The 20311-nt window shown below is 43.8% G+C and overlaps 2 protein-coding genes and 2 non-coding genes across 4 annotated transcripts; 2 read left to right on the top strand and 2 right to left on the bottom strand.

The window, feature by feature from the left end:
* Positions 1 to 6715: 6715 nt before the first annotated feature.
* On the bottom strand, positions 6716 to 7768 carry LOC133907554 (uncharacterized). Its single transcript, XM_062349616.1, has 2 exons — positions 7665 to 7768; positions 6716 to 7151 (listed from the first exon to the last, which is right to left on the bottom strand). Exons 1-2 carry the CDS (start codon positions 7766 to 7768, stop codon positions 6716 to 6718), a joined length of 540 nt encoding a protein of 179 aa, XP_062205600.1.
* Positions 7769 to 12135: 4367 nt separating this feature from the next.
* LOC133908116 (small nucleolar RNA Z247) lies at positions 12136 to 12274 on the top strand. Its single transcript, XR_009908087.1, has one exon. It is a non-coding gene; the product is annotated as a small nucleolar RNA Z247 (small nucleolar RNA).
* A 1303-nt stretch (positions 12275 to 13577) lies between these two features.
* On the bottom strand, positions 13578 to 14628 carry LOC133907377 (uncharacterized). Its single transcript, XM_062349410.1, has 2 exons — positions 14525 to 14628; positions 13578 to 14013 (listed from the first exon to the last, which is right to left on the bottom strand). Exons 1-2 carry the CDS (start codon positions 14626 to 14628, stop codon positions 13578 to 13580), a joined length of 540 nt encoding a protein of 179 aa, XP_062205394.1.
* A 5544-nt stretch (positions 14629 to 20172) lies between these two features.
* On the top strand, positions 20173 to 20311 carry LOC133908113 (small nucleolar RNA Z247). Its single transcript, XR_009908085.1, has one exon. It is a non-coding gene; the product is annotated as a small nucleolar RNA Z247 (small nucleolar RNA).

The raw sequence follows: 20311 nt of genomic DNA, 5'->3' as shown, positions 1-20311 counted from the left end.
ATGCGTTTTTATGATGTGAGTGAGGTGTATGTTACTTGTGTGAGTACGGTATATACCATTTTAAAAAGGGATAAATGCAAAAAACCCCTCAAAAGTCACATGGATTTTGACTTTCCCCTCCAAAAGTTGTTTTGTTACAAAAACCTCCCCAAAGGTTTGATTTTGTTGCAAAAACACCCTCAAAAATTCAAACAAATTTAAAAGAATCACAAAAAATTCTAAAAAAAACTAGAGACAATTATAAGACCTTTTGTGAAATTTGTTTTCAAAAATAATATCCTTTGCATCATATTTCATGGAGAGTAAGTTTGAAAAAAAAGAAAAACGTGCAACTCATTTATTAATTCGAGTTAAATGCATAGTTAATTATTTACTAATCCAAAAATCATGAAACAAAATTTTTTAGTCTTCTTACATGATCCTCTATCTTGTAAAAATACATGAAATCTTGAAATAGTTATTGTAACATGCAGGATTGAGTAAATGTGTTGCAGATAGATTAATTCATAACTAATTCATAACACCCCCAAAATTAGTGAAACCACTTTTATTAGTTTACTTAAACAATTATTTGTGTAGGAAAAATAATGATAGACATGACAAAGTTAAAATAACATGAGTTAATAAATGAGCTGCATATTTTTCTTTTTTTTTCCAAACTTCCTCTCCATGAAATATGATGCAAATGATATTATTTTTGAAAAAAAAATTCACAGAAGGTCTTAGAATTGTCTCTAGTTTGGTTTAGAATTTTTTTATGATTTTTTTTAAATTTTTAGGGGTTTTTTTGCAACAAAGTCAAACTTTTGGGGAGTTTTTTTTTTTTTTTGCAACAAAACAACTTTTGGGGGGAAAGTCAAAATCCAAGTGACTTTTGGGGGGATTTTTGCAGTTTTCCCTTTTAAAAAAGTTAGCAACCGACCACCGCGACTTTTCCCCTAACTCAGGTGACATTTCACCGGCCCGACCAGGTGCGACTGAAAGGCAGGCAGATAGAGTCTAAGCAACCAACTATAGTACGTTCTGCTACTAGCCCAGGCCCCAGAGTCGATGAGTTGCCGTTACCATATCGGCGAAGCGCACCGCACTCGAGGACAAGTGGTGCACGTCGGCGGCGTGCCGGGCGGTTGGGGCGCAGCGGCGGGTCTGCACCACGAACAGAAGAACCACCTGCGACGGTGAGGCGCCGTGCGTGCAATCACGTCGATCGGTCTATCAGCTGCCTGCCCAAGGCGAGCTAAAGTTGGCGACGTGACTCGCGCGTTTATCCACCTGCCCTGTTCTGCTTTTGTGTTCTTCGCCTCTCCTTTGAGCAAGGTGTACGGTATTTTTTAAAGATGTGGTGTACGGTATACTCTAGAAGAAAGGGTAAAGAAGCCTATTCCAGCTTTCGAGAAGGGAGAGTGGGGCCTTCTTGTACCCGTCCCATCATGGCCCAATTCCAGACGGGCCTGGTTGCACGTTCTTCGATCCGGGCCCAATGGTGCCATCACATCCGGAAGTGCATTAGCATAAACGAAATTAAAAGTGAAGAAACATAGACGAAATTGAGAATGTAGAAACTATTTACAACAAATCTTTATTATATAAAATAAAGAATGGGTTCTTATGACACATCTTCACATACTCTCATCTTGTCTGATAGAAACTCCTAAAATACAAACAATTTACTCACTTTTGTCATTCATTCTCATCCTCCAGCCTTTCACTCGCTACCGGCTATAGATATATTATCGATTTTACTAATAAAAATAATTAAAAAATTAAGAGAAAAATTAACAGATAATCTCTTTCTTCTTTTTGATCTTATCTGGAATCAAACCACGACATCCAATTCATTCATTCGGCGATACTTTCATAGCATATCCATATCTCCGTACCTTAAGTTTGTGCTTGATATTATCATATCTAATATTTATGTTTTTGTTGTAATACATGATAAATAGCAATCATCTCTGTGTGGCTACACTCAAGTGGTAGAGATGGCAAACAGCCGGTCTTTCTTTCTTCATAAAATTCTTGGATGTACATGAAACTAGCAGCATGCAACGTATTACTAGATGGCAACTGGACTATTTTCTTGTGAAATTGAACATGCACTTGTCAAGTGCCTAAAGGTTTTGGCCGGTGATAGAAGAGAAGATGAAGTAGCCTTATATTCGAGACTTCAAATGAAGTAGCATTCCAAAAAATAGCAACCTTCTTAGTATATATCATAGGCATCTGATCCACAGTTCCTTTCCTTTTTTTTAAGAGAGAGAGAAGAAAGAAAGGGAAAACTTCATCCACATGAACAGTAAGAGGACGTAGATTTCAGCTTCATCCTGATGAGCAATTTGAGGATATGGATCCGAGACATGTACCATCGCTCCCTTCAACACTTCAGACTCAAGAAATTGTTGCCACACGTATGCCACTACTGTCGCAAAACATATATATGTCATGTATGTAACAAAGCTAACGTCGATAGCCATCACCCAAATTCCCAAAATCTCAACGCTCTATATATATATTACTTGCTTTCCGAAAGTCCAGATCCTATGATCTCCATAGCTTGCGTATGTTCGCTGCATTATGAGCCCATGAACATGCTAGTGCATCCGCATCCAGACAAGTTGTCGTGAGAAATTTCAAGCTGGGTGTATGATGGAAGCTAGAGAAATCGGAGGAATTTTTACACGGCCTCTGACTGCCGACGGCAATCATATCCTGAAAAGGAGGAGAAGTGCTGGCACACACCCCACCACGACGGAAGCGTCTGGCTCGTTCTGTTAATTCTCTAGTGCTGCGTGCGCGAGAACCCATTAGTGTCTTGGCGAGCGAGATCGCGGAGATCATGCTGGCTGTCGATCACGCGAGGACACAATAGCAGTACAGTACTTCCTAGCCCAGTTATGGCATTGCAAATGCCAGTGTCTGGTACTGTTCTTTTACACGTTTCCTATTCTTCAAGTGCCTGAAATCACTTGAGATTTCAGACGATATCTAAATTCCACCGGTAAGAAGAGGTTAGAGTTCAAAGTTTCTGCCTGCAAGCTTTGCCGATAAGGGTTTGCCATGCGGCGTTAGAGGGAGGTTGGCGGAGGAGGAAAGGGGAGGGCAGCCCAACGGAGGAGGCAGACGTGGGGTAGAACTGAAAGTGTATCTAGCATTAAGTGTGATTTTAATAATTAATGATAATATCTATGAACTAATAATATTGTTGAGAATTGTTAGTGGGTTGTTACATAAGTGATGTATGGAGAAGAAATATACATCAAGATGAATGAGCTCTAAGTGATGCTCGGGTAAGTTAATAACAATACCTATAGACTAACAATTGTGTTGAAAATTGTTAGCAAGTTATTTCATAAAAGATGTATAAGTAATAAAGCATGGATTCATTGAGGAATACTATGAGATCAAAAGAAATATATCGATGTCATTGAGCTTTTAGTGATGCTCATGAGAAGAAGGAGAAGCATGAAGACAAAGTCAATTGTGGAAATTAAGTGACTAAAGATATGATATTATCAATTATGTTTTATGGACTAACTTATGTACTTTATGCTTGAGAGTGAGTTGGGGTTAGGTTCGATAAGAAGTTATGAGTTGAATTGAGATATTCAATATGCCAAGTTGGAAGAGCAAGATAAAGACAAGTTTAGTGAAAAAATTATGTGCTTTATGCTTGCGGTTCATAGCTTTGTGGTGAACCGGATGAAGATGGTGTGAAAAGAGAAATCTTACACGCTTGGTGCATGAGAAGCAATCAAGTGAACTTTATCAAACTTTCGAAAGATCAAGATAAGATCAAAAAAGAGAAACGAGGATGAACATCGTCATCAAACTTAAGTGAAGAGTAGATGACAAGTCTTGAAGAGCTCTGAGAAGAGTCGAAACTAGGATGATGTGTTCGTCAAGTTCATGGGATTGCTCAAAGCAAAGATATAACTAGAATATATTTTTAGTTTTGCCGGTCTCAAGGAGTTTGGAGGAAGATCAGGTTATAGGATTGATAGTTGTACTATTAAGAGGGACTGTCGAAAGTGTTGCTCGATAGTTGTGTCGAGTGTTCAAACCATGTGCTTAGTGCGAGATGAGTTTGTGTTGAGAGTTTACTTTAGGAGTCAGGTGTCGAAAGTGTGGAAGTGTTTGAATCAGATTTCAGAGTGTTTCTAGTTTGATCCAATATGTTTGAGATTATAAATTTAGTAGGGATATGTAGCCATCGGAATAAACTTTCCATAGAGTCTAAAATTATCGAAATCGGACATCAGAGTAAAAAGTTATCGCTATTTTCAGAGGGTCTGCTATGCTGAAATCGGAAGTTCCGATGTTTTGGTCGGAATATCCGGTGTCTTAAAATTTCAATCTCTCGGGAAGTTATCGTTTGAATCGGAAGTTATGATATTTTGGTCGGAAGTTCCAATATGAGTCGGATTGTCCGATGTTCAGAAGTGTTGGGCTCTCAGGTTTGAATAAAGGTTTAATCAAAAGTTCCTGATTTGGCAATGAGAAGTTCCGGTGTGTGTTTGTTCCTAGATCTAGGTTGGTCTGTATTGTTCAAATATGTTGTTTTGAACTAATCGAAAGTTCTAGTGTGGATATCGGAACATCCCATGTGTGCTTGAAAAAGGCTGTAACGGCTAGTTTTCGACCGTTGGGATTCTTGGGATTGGAAGTTTTGATCTGGAGATCGGAAGTTCCGATCAGTACAGAATCTGCCCAGCAGCTAGTTTTTCAGAGTGAGGTATTTATACCCCTTGGCCTCATTTCGTGGGGCTGGTTGCTTAGAGGGTTTTGTGCTGCTCTTGTGAGGTGTTTTGAATTTGTTGTTCCACATTGAGTGCACCCCTTTTATCTCTAACAAGATTTGGTGAAAATCAAGCCTTGGTGGCTTAGTGAGTAGAGAGAGGTGTGAGAGGATGTGGTGCTTTAGTATCTCACGGATTGCTGCCTATGTTGCGTGTGTTTGAGAACTCGGTGTTGATCGTGCGCGAGTTCAGAAGTTTGTTACTCTTGGAAACCATCGTCTCCTAGATGGCTCGATGGGTGGATTGCCGGTGATCTCCTCAAGTGAAGATTGTGAGGAAGCCCGAAAGTAGTTGCGGAACTCACCATCTCCGAAGTGGAGAAAGAGTTGGTCATAGTGGAGACGAGGAGTGCATGCGTGCAATTTAATAAGGAAAATGGTTGAAAAATACCTGGCTCAAGTATGACCGAGCTTTCTCAACGAAAACGTAGGATATCGGTGGATATTCGAATTTCGGTAACAAATTATTTGTCTCCATATTTACTTACTCTTGTGTATTACTTTGATATCCATACTTGTATACTTGTTTGGAGTGCATAGAGTTAATTTCATGATTCTAAAATCTGTTGTTTTGAGTTGATCGGAACTTCCAATTTTGATAATCGGAACATCTTGTGAACAGTTAAATCGGAACTTTTGATGAACAGTAATTTTAAAATTTTAGATTAGAGTTATATTGCTTGATTTGAATAATCTTTATCTCATCCTAGGATTGTAAGATTTATATTGCTTTAGGGTGTTTGTGCACTAGTTGAGACTAGCATATTTAGATTTTCACTTACGAAAAATCCATTAGTTTATTTCCGCTGCAATGTTAGGACAAATAGTAAAAGAGGCTAAATTTTGTTAAAATATCTATTCACTCTCACTCTATACGATATCATTGTCCTTTCAGGAATGACGAATTGATAGAATGTTGTTGGCCACGGGATAGGCGATGGATAACCGGTAGGTCGGTGTATAGGCTGGGAAGCTCCAAAATAGTGAAGTTAGCTCGGTAGGAGAGCGAGCTGGTGTCGAGAGATTTAAGATGACCTCTTAGCGGTTATCATACTAAACAATTGGTACTAGTCAATCGTTTCACCCATCACAAACAAATACAAATGAGCTTAACCGGGGATTATCGTACTAGTCAATTGGTGATGTAAGTCAAGAAATGCTATATACAGTATGATCTATGACAAATACGGCTACCGGGCATTCTGGATGAAGAGGCAACTAGATTTTGCCCCCACTGAAAAGCAAGTGGTTCCTCTGTTTTCCCCTCCTTTACCACTGACAATTCCAAAGAGACAAAGCAATAAAGTTAAAAGAGTATTTTTCACTTTAGGAATTAGGACATGAAAGCCACACTCGAAAAATATAGCTGCAAGGGCAGGGGCAATGGCTAGAACAAAGTGACAAAAGGCACCAAGTTTCTAATATACTAATAAAAAGTTCAGATTTGATCATATAATTCAGATGAATAAATAAACAAAAAGTGTGAATTGTTGAGTAAGACATTGAACAAGAGGAGCAAGAAACTCTCCCAAATGGGGATGACACTCACAGCAACCATGATAATGTATCAAACATGGCAAAAGCTCAGCACACCGTTTTGAAAAGGAAAAAGGAACGAAGGCAGCATCTTCCAGAGCTTTTGATTTACAACACAACAAGTGTATTACGTCAAACAACTAAGCCTAACAAACTCCCAAGCGTGAACTCCAAGCGTGAGCCGAGCCTGCCAGGGTTTGATCCCCCGGCGTCGCATCTCTAAAAAGCCTTTAATGAAGACTACGGGAAAGAGGCCCGATGTTAAAAAAAACTAAGCCTAACAAACCATTGATCCAAGCCAAACTTGTTCAGGACACAACACTTAGCTAGTGATCCAATTGCACTTAGCTAGTGTTGCCTCACAAAATGGCGACGTCGCACGGCTTAGAACGACCGCGCCGACGACGGCGACAGGCTGATGACCACCGGCGAGCAGAACGTCTGCAAGGAGCAGTGCCTGGTCTTGAGGCCGGCGACCTTGAACTGGACCCCCGCGCGCACCCGGACGTCGACGGCCACCTCGCCAGCCGCCAGGTCGTGCTCCAGCTCCCGCGCGGTCTGCTCCGCGATCGGCACCGACCGCGCCATGGCGCGCACGTCCAGCAGCGTCTCGTTGCGGTGGGGCTGGCGGAACGCCGGCGCGTTGGCGACAGCCAGCTGCACGGCCTCTCCGTAGAGCACGTAGAACTCGACCCAGTCGTAGATCACCGACACGCGCCGGTTCGGGTTGTTGGCAGCGAGGGTGAGGTAGAACGTCACGATGACTGTGGCGCCGGGCGGCGGCGTGACGTTGAAGTGGCGCACCACGGCGCGCGTGACGCTATACTGTTAGACTTAGGTGTTCATTAATTCACTAGCTCTAATATCAAACACCCGTTATTGCAGAAGCATGATGCCATCTTAGTGACCGGTGAGCTATCTTGGTGATCGGTGAGGAGATATAGTTGGTGTAGGCATAAATGAGTTGGTGACCGACGCGTGTAGTCGATGAAGATGTTGCCGTATTTGTGGTCGTCGGTGTCCGGGAAGACGTTGATGCAGTGAGCGCCGGCGTGGTGAAGCAGCTCGGTGAAGTCACGGCGGTGACCTTCGATCTGTTTTTCAGCACCCTGATGATCTTAGGTGGTTTAGATGTGTTAGGGAGAGATAGGGCCACGTGAGATTAATTCCTCACGGACGTTGGCTCCTCTTCCTTATATATATGGCGCTGCACAGGTCGGGACCACAACCAATCATTGGTTGCGTCTCCGATCAAAACGTGTAGAAGGGACAGACTCCCCCATTGCTCTCGATCTTTCTGTTTCCACTCGTTAGGTGCCAAGATCAATCCAACATATACTCGATGGGCTTCGACCAGACAACGAGCCAGAAGACGAGCACAATGATCCCGGCAAGGAAGACGGTGATGACCAACGCGACCACCAGGCAGTGGAGCATGGCCACCCGGCGCGCGCATCCGCTGCTCGCGACCACCCCTGGTTCTCCATCATCGACATTGTGGCGTTCTCTGGTGCTGTTGCAGTTGCGACTGCGGTAGCTTGCATGCACAATCGCCACTGTGACTTTGTATAGAGGGGATCACCGGTGGAGGTGTTCTCTGGTTCTGTGTTCGCAGGCTTTCTTGGCGGGGGAAAAAAATCAAAGATGAAAAGAGACACCACAGGCTGGTCGTGGTGGGTGCTTTGAAAGTCGTGACCTGGTGCCCTGCTTTTGCTTTAGATTTGTGTTTTGACTTTCTATTTAGGCCCGACAACGGGACATGTTGGGTCTGGGTGCAGCAAGAACACACATAACCTGAAACCCGAATAAGATAACCCGACCCGAGTTTGATACCCTTAATGGGTGAAAAATTATCCTCAACCCTAAATCCAGCGAGGACTCAAAACCCGACTAGGACCCGCTGGTGGGAACAAGGAGCCGAGGCGGGCGACGACGTAGGTGGTGCGTGGCAGGAGGCGGGCAGCCAGGGTTAGGTGGGGGTGGGCTGGGCTGGCCGACAGCTGTGCATCCTGTCTCAGGTGGCCGTGAAGAAATGCAGGTAAATTCATGCCCCCGTTCCCGACCCGTGATCCCAGTGGGGCAAATTTTGTCCCCGTCCCCGTCAAGTGCAAAACCCGCGGGGACCCGATCTGATCTAACATGTCACCAGGCCTAATTCGATTTGAGTTTTCTCTGCGCACTGCATGAATTTCGTAGGAGCCAGCCCGGGCTCTTCAGCCGTGCAGCGTGTGCTAAAAACCTAGTAGAACGCATGCTCCAGCCATGCATTCTCAATTACTCGTGACATGCTCAACTATCTCTAGCTCGAGGTAATTAAATAGTTACTCAATTACTCATGAGTTGCAATGACAAGCAAATTACTGCAGTTATCTAGTGAGTAGTTAAAACCGCATTAGTCAGTCTCTAATACAGTGGATTATATGCCTAGCTACGCAAAGAAGATATACAGTTGTAGGGCATGTCCGGAGCTACACACAGAAAAACAGGGAGACAGCTGTCAGCGGTAGATCCAGCCAAATTTTTGAGCGAAAGAATACTAGTGACTGAGCCTTTACAACTTCATAAAAAAAATATAATCTTTAAAAAAATTGAGTGGTAGCATATGCCCTCGCTGGCCTATGCTGGATGCACCCATCCTAGAGATCGACAGAAAAACAAGGCGCACTGTAAAATTGAAAAAGTGACACACGCGCACGCACTTAGCCAACAAATTGGACAGCGCTTTACCCCTTAGCTTCAGCTAGAGATCTATGCTTAGCGGTTCAGAAACTTCAGGTTCCCATATGGGGCAAAACAAAATGTGGTAGATTTAATCAGGTAGGATGCATTGTAAAGCCCATGCTAAATAGATAGACTGTCAGTCCAGATAAAAAGTTTGCAGCCGGCTTCAAAAAAAAAAAAGTTTGAAACCAGGGATAGTGCTACAGTCCGTATCAGCTGTTTTTGTTCCACATCACTAGTTGATCGATCAGTCAGTCAATCTTGCAGTAGTGCAGCCTTACAGGTCACTAGAGTTATCTCACCTAATTCTTGCACTACAGATAATTAAGCCTTGCATGGCAAAAATTTCTTGATTGATTAGGCTTAAGTACTAAGATTGACTGGACTTGTATTTTCCTACTTGCAGGACAAGTACAGTACTACAGTTACCTGGTTCAGTCAATTAACTAGTCTGAAACTCTGAAACTGAACAGGTTTTGCATCTGAAGACCGACATGTTCCAACCCAAAAGAATAAATCAAATTAATACTGCAAATTGATATATGTCTGAATACGAGGTGCAAACAAATATTTGGTTTGATTTTTTTTTGGTTTAATACAGATTTGTCAAAAAAACAGATTCTAATTAATTTGCTAGAATTCCTTGAAAAAAAAGAAACTAATGTGTTAGAAGATTCGTCAACTTTCATAGGTAAAAGACTCGCAGTACCAAGCACCCCCATACATGTTTATTTTAGAAGATAATTAATGTTATGGGTCAAGGATGCAATGCTGTGAAAATGGAGGGCGTGCATTATTACCGCAACCGTAGCCAAGATCAAAGCACGCATTATATCTGATCTTGATCAAGATTTGATGGTGTATCAGCTCAAGAAATGGTTTAATTTATGGCAAAGTGGAGCATATATAGTTTCAAGAGAAAACTGACGTCCATTAGCGGCGACATCCCACTTCAAAATAACATCAAGTTACACTAGTAGAATCTCTGACGGCTGGCCGTCAGCAAAGATTGTCCAGCCTGTTCCTCCTTTTCCTCCGTGGATAGTCTCAGCCGTAGGAAAGATACTGGAGTATCAAAATGCTGTCTAGCTGAAACCCTGTACTTATATATGTATATGATGATCACTATTCACTACCACCGATAAGTTTAATTATAACCTAAATTACTCCCTCCGTTTTCGTTCACTTGTCACTGTTGACTTTGACTAGCAATACTTTTTATAAAAGAGTGGATTTTAGAAAACCTCCGGTATCATGGTTCAAGTGTGACAAAACTCTAAGATTATTGGCATGTATCGCTCAACCTCAGGTTTTATGGTCCATTTGTTTCACAAAACCCCATCTCTATAAAATTACATCATTTCTTACTTACATGTGGGTCCCTCTTTCATAGTCCTAAATCACTTAAAATTCTATGTGGCATTGTATGAGACGACTGACATGTACCAATATACTTAGTTTATAATAAATTATCTTAAGACTACGTGTCAATACATGGGGCTATCTATAAAAAAAATTCGTGTGATGATGGTACTTGTATACTTGCATGTATGAACAAAGATTCAATTCTAATATGTTTGCTAGGCCACCTCGAGACAAGGAGCTCAAGGCCAGAGGGCTAAAAGCGCCTCCGGGAGCAACCGACGACTGCCAGGGACTAAGACGCGGCCGTGAAGGGATGACACCCAAGCGTGCGCACGTTTGGATTCGAACCCGAACAGGTCCGTTTCTCGCCGGAAGACAATACCAACCGAGCTACACTCGGCTTGCTATGGCGAGCCAAGATAATGACTACTATGGCGAGATCCACGGCCGGAAGACCCATACCAAAGCTGCATTCCCGTCACCACGTCGCGTGTCAAGCTAGAAGCCTAGCAGCCTTGTATGCACTTAAAAGAGGGACTCATGTAAGAAATGCTATCATTTTATTGAAGTTTAGGTTTTGCGAAACAAATGTATCATAAAACTTAGTGTCAAGTGACACATGCAAATAAACCTGTGGTTTTCTGAGACTTGGATCGGACCACATAACCCGATTTTTTCCTTCAAAATTTACTCTTTTTAAAATGTCTAATTATATAGCATAAAATATGGTATAGTTAGATCTGTAATCAAACGAAAAGGAGGTACAATATTATGACTGGTTATTTGGCATCACGGATGCATCAGTCCTCATCAGAGGGACCACTCATGTACGCGTGCTGTACGTGCACGATCAGGACGCCTTGTAAATCGAGGATCTGCTTAGTGATAATCGAAAGAGATGTCATGCAGTGCTTGTTCAGTGGCTCGCGACGTGTCGGTGTGAACCTGCCCTGGATAGATCCGGCTGGCCTATTTTTAGCGCAGCAGGCCCTAGTGGCTCGTGACGTTTAGCTGATTTTAACTGATCTTGCTTTACCCTCGCGGACTCACGGTTCTCAAATTCTATGTCAACTCTGGGGAATATGTGGCTATAGTGATGATGCTAGAATAAATACGGCGGTGGTGCACTACACATAGCAATACGTGGCTATGTGTAAACACCATGTGAGGGGTTATTCCTTGCTAAGTAACATGAAACATCGCCACCGAGCGATTTTGACATCTACGCACCTTTAATTCTTTTATGGTACCAGAGCCACAAAGAACTAGATTGCAATATTGACTAGTTCATCTTCCTCCTCCAACCTGCTGCCCAATGCCCACGTCTCGGAGAAGTTCACGAGACAAAACTTTGCGCTATGGGCAGCACAAGCCCTCACCGGCAAAAGCATCGCCCCCGACGCCGAGATCACATCGAAAGTTGCAGACAAGGAGGTCAAGATTCTAAATCCTGCATATGAGGAGTGGTACGCCACAAACCAACAAGTCCTTGGTTCATCTTCGCGTCCCTATCCGAGGATGTGTTGTCACAGGTGGCCGCTGCAAGGACGGCGGCTCAGGCTTGGAGAGTGATACAAGACATGTACGCTTCTCAAACTTGCGCACGCGCAATCAACGTGTGCCTCGCACTGACGACGGCACAGAAGGGAACCATGAGTGTCTCCGAGTACTTTGGCAAGATGAGATCGCTTGCAAATGAGATGGCGGCGGCAGGAAAGCCGCTTAATGATGAGGAGTTGGTCGCCTATATCCTTAATGGGCTAGACGCTGAATTCAATCCTTTAGTCTCTGCACTTGTAACTAGAGTTGAACCCATCACAATTGGGGAATTGTACTCTCAACTTTTAAGTTTTGAGACTAGGATAGACCTACAACAGGGAGGATCATCCTCTGTCAATGCCGCTACATGCGGTGGACGTGGCGGATCAGGATGTGGAGACTCCAATCGTGGGTGCGGTGGTCATGGCCGCGACAACCACCACCACTCGCAGTAGCAGCCGCGCAACAACTATGGCCGCGACACCAACAACGGTGGTGTCGACAACCGCCCTATTTGCCAAATGTGCAAGAAGAAGGGGCATATTGCTCCAGATTGTTGGCACATGTATGATGAGAACTATATGCCTGAATAACGTAACATTTCTACTGCAACAAAATCCTGCATGGTGGATACAAACTGGTACACTGACACGAGAGCCACGAACCATATCACTGGAGAATTAGAGAAACTGGTGATTCGGGACAAGTACAACGACAACGACCAGATTCACACCGCAAGCGGTGTAGGTATGAATATTAGTCATATTGATCGATCTACTATTCATACCTCCACTCATAATCTTGATCTTAAAAATGTTCGTCATGTTCCACAAGCCACAAAGAATCTTGTTTCCGTTCACCGCATTGCTAAATATAACAATGTCTTCCTAGAGTTTCATCCTAATTTCTTTTTGATCATAGATCAGAACATAAGGAGCACACTTATTAGAGGAACGTGTCAGAAGGGGCTATATCCTCTACCATCTACGCCACCTATAAAACAAGTCTTTAGAGTCAATAAATCGTACTTTGATAGATGGCACAAGCGTCTATGCCCTCCTGCTGCACCTATTATTCAAAGGGTAATTAGCACTCATAGTCTCCCGTGTCTAGATAAGTTCAATATACTAATAAAAAGTTCAGATTTGATAATATAATTCAGATGAATAAATAAACAAAAAGTGTGAATTGTTGAGTAAGACATTGAACAAGAGGAGCAAGAAACTCTCCGAAATGGGGATGGCACTCACAGCAACCATGATAATGTATCAAACATGGCAAAAGCTCAGCAGACCATTTTGAAAAGGAAAAAGGAAAGAAGGCAGCATCTTCCAGAGCTTTTGATTTACAACACAACAAGTGTATTAAGTCAAACAACTAAGCCTAACAAACTCCCAAGCGTGAACTCCAAGCGTGAGCCGAGCCTGCCAGGGTTTGATCCCCCGGCGTCGCATCTCTAAAAAGCCTTTAATGAAGACTACGGGAAAGAGGCCCGATGTTAAAAAAAACTAAGCCTAACAAACCATTGATCCAAGCCAAACTTGTTCAGGACACAACACTTAGCTAGTGATCCAATGGCACTTAGCTAGTGTTGCCTCACAAAATGGCGACGTCGCACGGCTTAGAACGACCACGCCGACGACGGCGACAGGCTGATGACCACCGGCGAGCAGAACGTCTGCAAGGAGCAGTGCCTGGTCTTGAGGCCGGCGACCTTGAACTGGACCCCCGCGCGCACCCGGACGTCGACGGCCACCTCGCCAGCCGCCAGGTCGTGCTCCAGCTCCCGCGCGGTCTGCTCCGCGATCGGCACCGACCGCGCCATGGCGCGCACGTCCAGCAGCGTCTCGTTGCGGTGGGGCTGGCGGAACGCCGGCGCGTTGGCGACAGCCAGCTGCACGGCCTCTCCGTAGAGCACGTAGAACTCGACCCAGTCGTAGATCACCGACACGCGCCGGTTCGGGTTGTTGGCAGCGAGGGTTAGGTAGAACGTCACGATGACTGTGGCGCCGGGCGGCGGCGTGACGTTGAAGTGGCGCACCACGGCGCGCGTGACGCTATACTGTTAGACTTAGGTGTTTATCAATTCACTAGCTCTAATATCAAACACCCGTTATTGCAGAAGTATGATGCCATCTTAGTGACGGTGAGACTATCTTGGTGATCGGTGAGAAGATATAGTTGGTGTAGGTATAGATGAGTTGGTGACCGACGTGTGTAGTCGAGGAAGATGCTGTCGCACTTGTGGTCGTCGATGTCGGGGAAGGTGTTGATGCAGTGAGCGCCGGTGTGGTGAAGCAACTCGGTGAAGTCACGGCGGCAGCCTTCGATCTGTTTTCAGCGCCCTGATGATCTTAAGGGGTTTAGATGTGTTAGTTAGAGATAGGGCCACGTGAGATTAATTTCTCACGGACGTCGGCTCCTCTTCCTTATATATATGGCGCTGCACAGTCGAGACCACAACCAATCATTGGTTGCGTCTCCGATCAAAATGTGTAGAAGGGACAGACTCCCCTATTGCTCTCGATCTTTCTGTTTCCACTCGTTAGGTGCCAAGATCAATCCAACATATACTCGATGGGCTTCGACCAGACAACGAGCCAGAAGACGAGCACAACGATCCCAGCAAGGAAGACGGTGATGACCAACGCGACCACTAGGAAGCGGAGCATGGCCACCCGGCGCGCGCATCCGCTGCTCGTGACCACCCCTGGTTCTCCATCATCGACATTGTGGCGTTTTCTGGTGCTGTTGCTGTTACGGCTGCGGTAGCTTGCATGCACAATCGCCACTGTGGCTTTGTATAGAGGGGATCACCGGAGGAGGTGTTCTCTGGTTCTGTGTTCGCAGGCTTTCTTGGCGGGGGAAAAAAAAATCAAAGATGAAAAGAGACACCACAGGCTGGTCGTGGTGGGTGCTTTGAAAGTCGTGACTGGTGCCCTGCTTTTGCTTTAGGTTTGTGTTTTGACTTTCTATTTAGGCCCGACAACGGGACATGTTGGGTCTGGGTGCAGCAAGAACACACATAACCTGAAACCCGAATAAGATAACCCGACCCGAGTTTGATACCCTTAATAGGTGAAAAATTATCCTCGACCCTAAATCCAGCGAGGACCCAAAACCCGACTAGGACCCGCTGGTGGGAGCAAGGAGCCGAGGCGGGCGACGACGTAGGTGGTGCGTGGCAGGAGGCAGGCAGCTAGGGTTAGGTGGGGGTGGGCTGGGCTGGCCGACAGCTGTGCATCCTGTCTCAGGTGGTCGTGAAGAAATGCAGGTAAATTCATGCCCCCGCTCCCGACCCGTGATCCCAGCGGGGCAAATTTTGTCCCCGTCCCAGTCAGGTGCAAAACCCGCGGGGACCCGATCTGATCTGACATGTCACCAGACCTAATTCGATTTGAGTTTTCTCTGCGCACTGCATGAATTTCGTAGGAGCCAGCCCGGGCTCTTCAGCCGTGCAGCGCGTGCTAAAAACCTAGTAGAACGCATGCTCCTTCCATGCATTCTCAATTACTCGTGACATGGTCAACTATCTCTAGCTCGAGGTAATTAAATAGTTACTCAATTACTCATGAGTTGCAATGCTAAGCAAATTACTGCAGTTATCTAGCGAGTAGTTAAAACCGCACTAGTCAGTCTCTAATACAGTGGATTATATGCCTAGCTCCGCAAAGAAGATATACAGTAGTAGGGCATGTCCGGAGCTTCTTTTTACCTGAAAGAAGCATGAGCTACACACAGAAAAAACAGGCATGCATATATAGTAGCTGCCAAAATGGTGGTAGTACCTAGAGACAGCTGTCAGCGGTAGATCCAGCCAAAATTTTGAGCGAAAGAATACTAGTGACTGAGCCTTTACAACTTCATAAAAAAATATAATCCTCTAAAAAAAATTAAGTGGGAGCAGGTGCCCTCGCTGGCCTATGCTGGATGCACCCATGCCTAGAGATCGACAGAAAAACAAGGCGCACTGTAAAATTGAAAAAGTGACACACGCGCACGCACTTAGCCAACAAATTGGACAGCGCTTTACCCCTTAGCTTCAGCTAGAGATCTATGCTTGGTGGTTCAGAAACTTCAGGTTCCCATATGGGGCAAAACAAAATGTGGTAGATTTCATCAGGTAGGATGCATTGTAAAGCCCATGCTAAATAGATAGGCTGTCAGTCCAGATAAAAAGTTTGCAGCCGGCTTAAAAAAAAAAAAGTTTGAAACCAGGGATAGGGCTACAGTCCGTATCAGCTGTTTTTGTTCCACATCACTAGTCGATCGATCAGTCAGTCAATCTTGCAGTAGTACAGCTTACAGGTCACTAGAGTTATCTCACCTAATTCTTGCACTACAGATAATTAAGCCTTGCATGGCAAAAATTTCTTGATTGATTAGGCTTAAGTACTAAGATTGACTGGACTTGTATTTTCCTACTTGCAGGACAAGTGCAGTACTACAGTTACCTGGTTCAGTCAACTAACTAGTCTGAAACTGAACAGGTTTTGCATCTGAAGACCGATATGTTCCAACCCAAAAGAATAAATCAAATTAGTACTACAAATTGATATATTCTGAATACGAGGTGCAAACAAATATTTGGTTTGATTTTTTTTGGTTTAATACAGATTTGTCAAAAAAACAGATTTTAATTAATTTGCTAGAATTCCTTGAAAAAAAAAGAAACTAATGTTCTAGAAGATTCGTCAACTTTTATAGGTAAAAGACTCGCAGTACCAAGCACCCCCATACATGTTTATTTTAGAAGATATATAATTAATGGAATGGGTCAAGGATGCAATGCTGTGAAAATGGAGGGCGTGCATTATTACCGCAACCGTAGCCAAGATCAAAGCATGCATTAGATCTGATCTTGATCAAGATTTGATGGTGTATCAGCTCAAGAAATGGTTTAATTTATGGCAAAGTGGAGCATATATAGTTTCAAGAGAAAACTGACGTCCATTAGCGGCGACATCCCACTTCAAAATAACATCAAGTTACACTAGTAGAATCTCTGACGGCTGGCCGTCAGCAAAGATTGTCCAGCCCGTTCCTCCTTTTCCTACGTGGATAATCTCAGCCATAGGAAAGATACTGGAGTATCAAAATGCTGTCTAGTTGAAACCCTGTACTTATATATGTATATGATGATCACTATTCACTACCACCAATAAGTTTAATTATAACCTAAATTACTCCCTCCGTTTTTGTTCACTTGTCACTGTTGACTTCGACTAGCAGTACTTTTTATAAAAGAGTGGATTTTAGAAAACCTCGGGTATTATGGTTCAAATGTGACAAAACCCTAAGATTATTGGCACGCATCGCTCAACCTCAGGTTTTATGGTCCATTTGTTTCACAAACCCCATCTCTATGAAATTACATCATTTCTTACATGTGGGTCCCCTCTTTCATAGTCCTAAATCATCTAAAATTCTATGTGGCATTGCACGAGACGACTGACGTGTACCAATATACTTGGTTTTTGATAAATCATCTTAAGACTACGTGTCAATATATGGGGCAATCTATAAGATGGTACCAATGTAGTTGCCTTTAGTGGCTTGAAAAGAAATTCGTGTGATGATGGCACTTGTATACTTGCATGAACAAAGATTCAACCAAAGGACTACAAGTCCATCGCACTTTGCTTTCCATATGTCATCTTCATGAAGTAGAATCCAATATTCAATTCTGATATGTTTGCTAGGCCACCTCGAGACAAGGAGCCCAAGGCCAAGTCCAGATTTGAGCCAAGATGATGACTGCCATGGCGAGGATCCACGGCCGGAAGACCCATCCATACCAAAGCTGCATTCCCGTCACCACGTCGGGTGTCAAGCTAGAAGCCTACCAGCCTTGTATGCACTTAAAAGAGGGACTCACATGTAAGAAATGCTATGATTTTATTGAAGTTTAGGTTTTGCGAAACAAATGTACCATAAAACTTAGTGTCAAGTGACACGTGCCAATAAATCTGTGGTTTTCTGAGACTTGGATCGGACCACATAACCCGGTTTTTTCCTTCTAAATTTACTCTTTTTAAAATATCTAATTATATAGCATAAAATGTGGTATAGTTAGATCTGTAATCGAACGAAAAGGAGGTACAATATTATGACTGGTTATTTGGCATCACGGATGCATCAGTCCTCATCAGAGGGACCACTCATGTACGCGTGCTGTACGTGCACGATCAGGACGCCTTGTAAATCGAGGATCTGCTTAGCGATAATCGAAAGAGATGTCATGCAGTGCTTGTTCAGTGGCTCGCGACGTGTCGGTGTGAACCTGCCCTGGATAGATCCAGCTGGCCTATTTTTAGCGCAGCAGGCCCTAGTGGCTCGTGACGTTTAGCTGATTTTAACTGATCTTGCTTTACCCTCGCGGACTCACGGTTCTCAAATTCTCTGTCAATTCTGGGGAATATGTGGCTACAGTGATGATGCTAGAATAAATACGACGGTGGTGCACTACACATAGCAATGTATATAACTTTACTGTTTAAAGCTGATAATTTTAGGTTTAAGAGAATTTTATTTCTTTACCATGGTGCATGAGCAGCACCTAACATATATGTAGCTTCGCTAGTGTGTGGCTACGAATCCTTTTTTCAACACCAACAGTATATTTTCTTTTGGCTGTATTAGCCATCTACAGTGGCAGATACAGGGCACTAAGTAAGAAGGCTCTTATGCTTCTTCTCTTTTTCTTTTTTTTTTCATACCAAAAAATTGAAGGACGGGCTCCTAGGTGCGTCTGGGTAAAGGGCTTGAGCCCCCTCCTCCCATGTGGATAGCGCATGCAGTAGCTAATTAATGATCCGTTGTACGTGATTAGTTAATACCTATGACCTACCTAATCTTCTTGGTTTGGGATGTAATCATGCACTAATCACCTTTTGCATGCATCTGCTTAGGGGTGGGCATTGGACGTTCCTCTGTTTCTTATGCGATGTGATGTGATGCCCACAGCACCGCGCGCCCAAACATGCAAGCATATAAATTTTCAACAAGGAACTAGCTAGCATCGAAATGACACTCCTAAGCATGAGATCTGTCTCAGCTAGACTGACTAGTATCGTACTAGTATTTGCATTGTGAGCATGTACATACATACGTATAGGCGTGTAGCAGGTTACCTATATCTATTGCTTGTAGCACTCAAACTCTGTCCAACTCGATCGGTCCCTGATATGTGTGGTGCTAGTGCTACTGCCTCGGCTGTTGAGGTACAGAGGTAACAGGTACGTATATAGTGAAATGCCTCTTTCCATTTTAGCTATCAGTTTACATATAGGGTGAAAAAGATCCTAAAAGGAAGTAAGAAAGTTAACAAGAGCATAAGACAATACACGGATCGCACCAAAAGCATTCATCTATGATCTAGTTTTATCTAACTGAATCAACATCAGCATCACAACTCACAAGGCTACCAGAGTGACTCAGTATCAATTTGGGCAAGTTAACCTAAGTTCTATCTTTTTAAGCATATACTGTTAGATATATAGATGGAAAGATATATTCGGTTCTAACAATATTTGTCAAGATACAAACCGTGATCGACCTGGTTAGTTAGTTTAGGAAGTATATATCCTGTGTTTGTTGTAATCTTTGCTTGTAAGCCAAGCTGATCACGGTTGTGCGCCTGCTCCCTATGTAAACACCACGCGAGGGGTTATTCCTTGTTAAGTAACATGAAACATCGCCACCGAGTGATTTCGACGCCTATGCACCTCTAATTCTTTCATGGTACCAGAGCTACAAAGAACTAGATTGCAATGTCGACTAGTTCATCTTCCTCCTCCAACCCGCTGCCCAACGTCCACGTCTCGGAGAAGCTCACGAGACAAAACTTTGCGCTATGGGAAGCGCAAGCCCTCACCGGCAAAAGCATCGCCCCCGACGCCGAGATCACATCAAAAGTTGCAGACAAGGAGGTCAAGATTCTAAATCCTGCATATGAGGAGTGGTACGCCACGTACCAACAAGTCCTTGGGTTCATCTTCGCGTCCCTATCCCAAGATGTGTTGTCGTAGGTGGCCACTGCAAGGACGACGGCTCAGGCTTGGAGAGTGATACAAGACATGTACACTTCTCAAACTTGTGCATGTGTAATCAACGTGCACCTCGCACTGACGACGGCGCCGAAGGGAACCATGAGCGTCTCCGAGTACTTTGGCAAGATGAGATCGCTTGCAGATGAGATGGCGGAGGCAGGGAAACTGCTTAATGATGAAGAGTTGGTCGCATATATCCTTAATGGGCTAGATGCTGAATTCAATCCTTTAGTCTCTGCACTTGTAACTAGAGTTGAACCCATCACAATTGAGGAATTGTACTCTCAACTTTTAAGTTTTGAGA

The sequence above is a fragment of the Phragmites australis genome, chromosome 24, assembly GCF_958298935.1.
Source record: "Phragmites australis chromosome 24, lpPhrAust1.1, whole genome shotgun sequence".
NCBI lineage: Eukaryota > Viridiplantae > Streptophyta > Magnoliopsida > Poales > Poaceae > Phragmites > Phragmites australis.
This window is presented reverse-complemented; position numbering and strand designations above follow the sequence as displayed.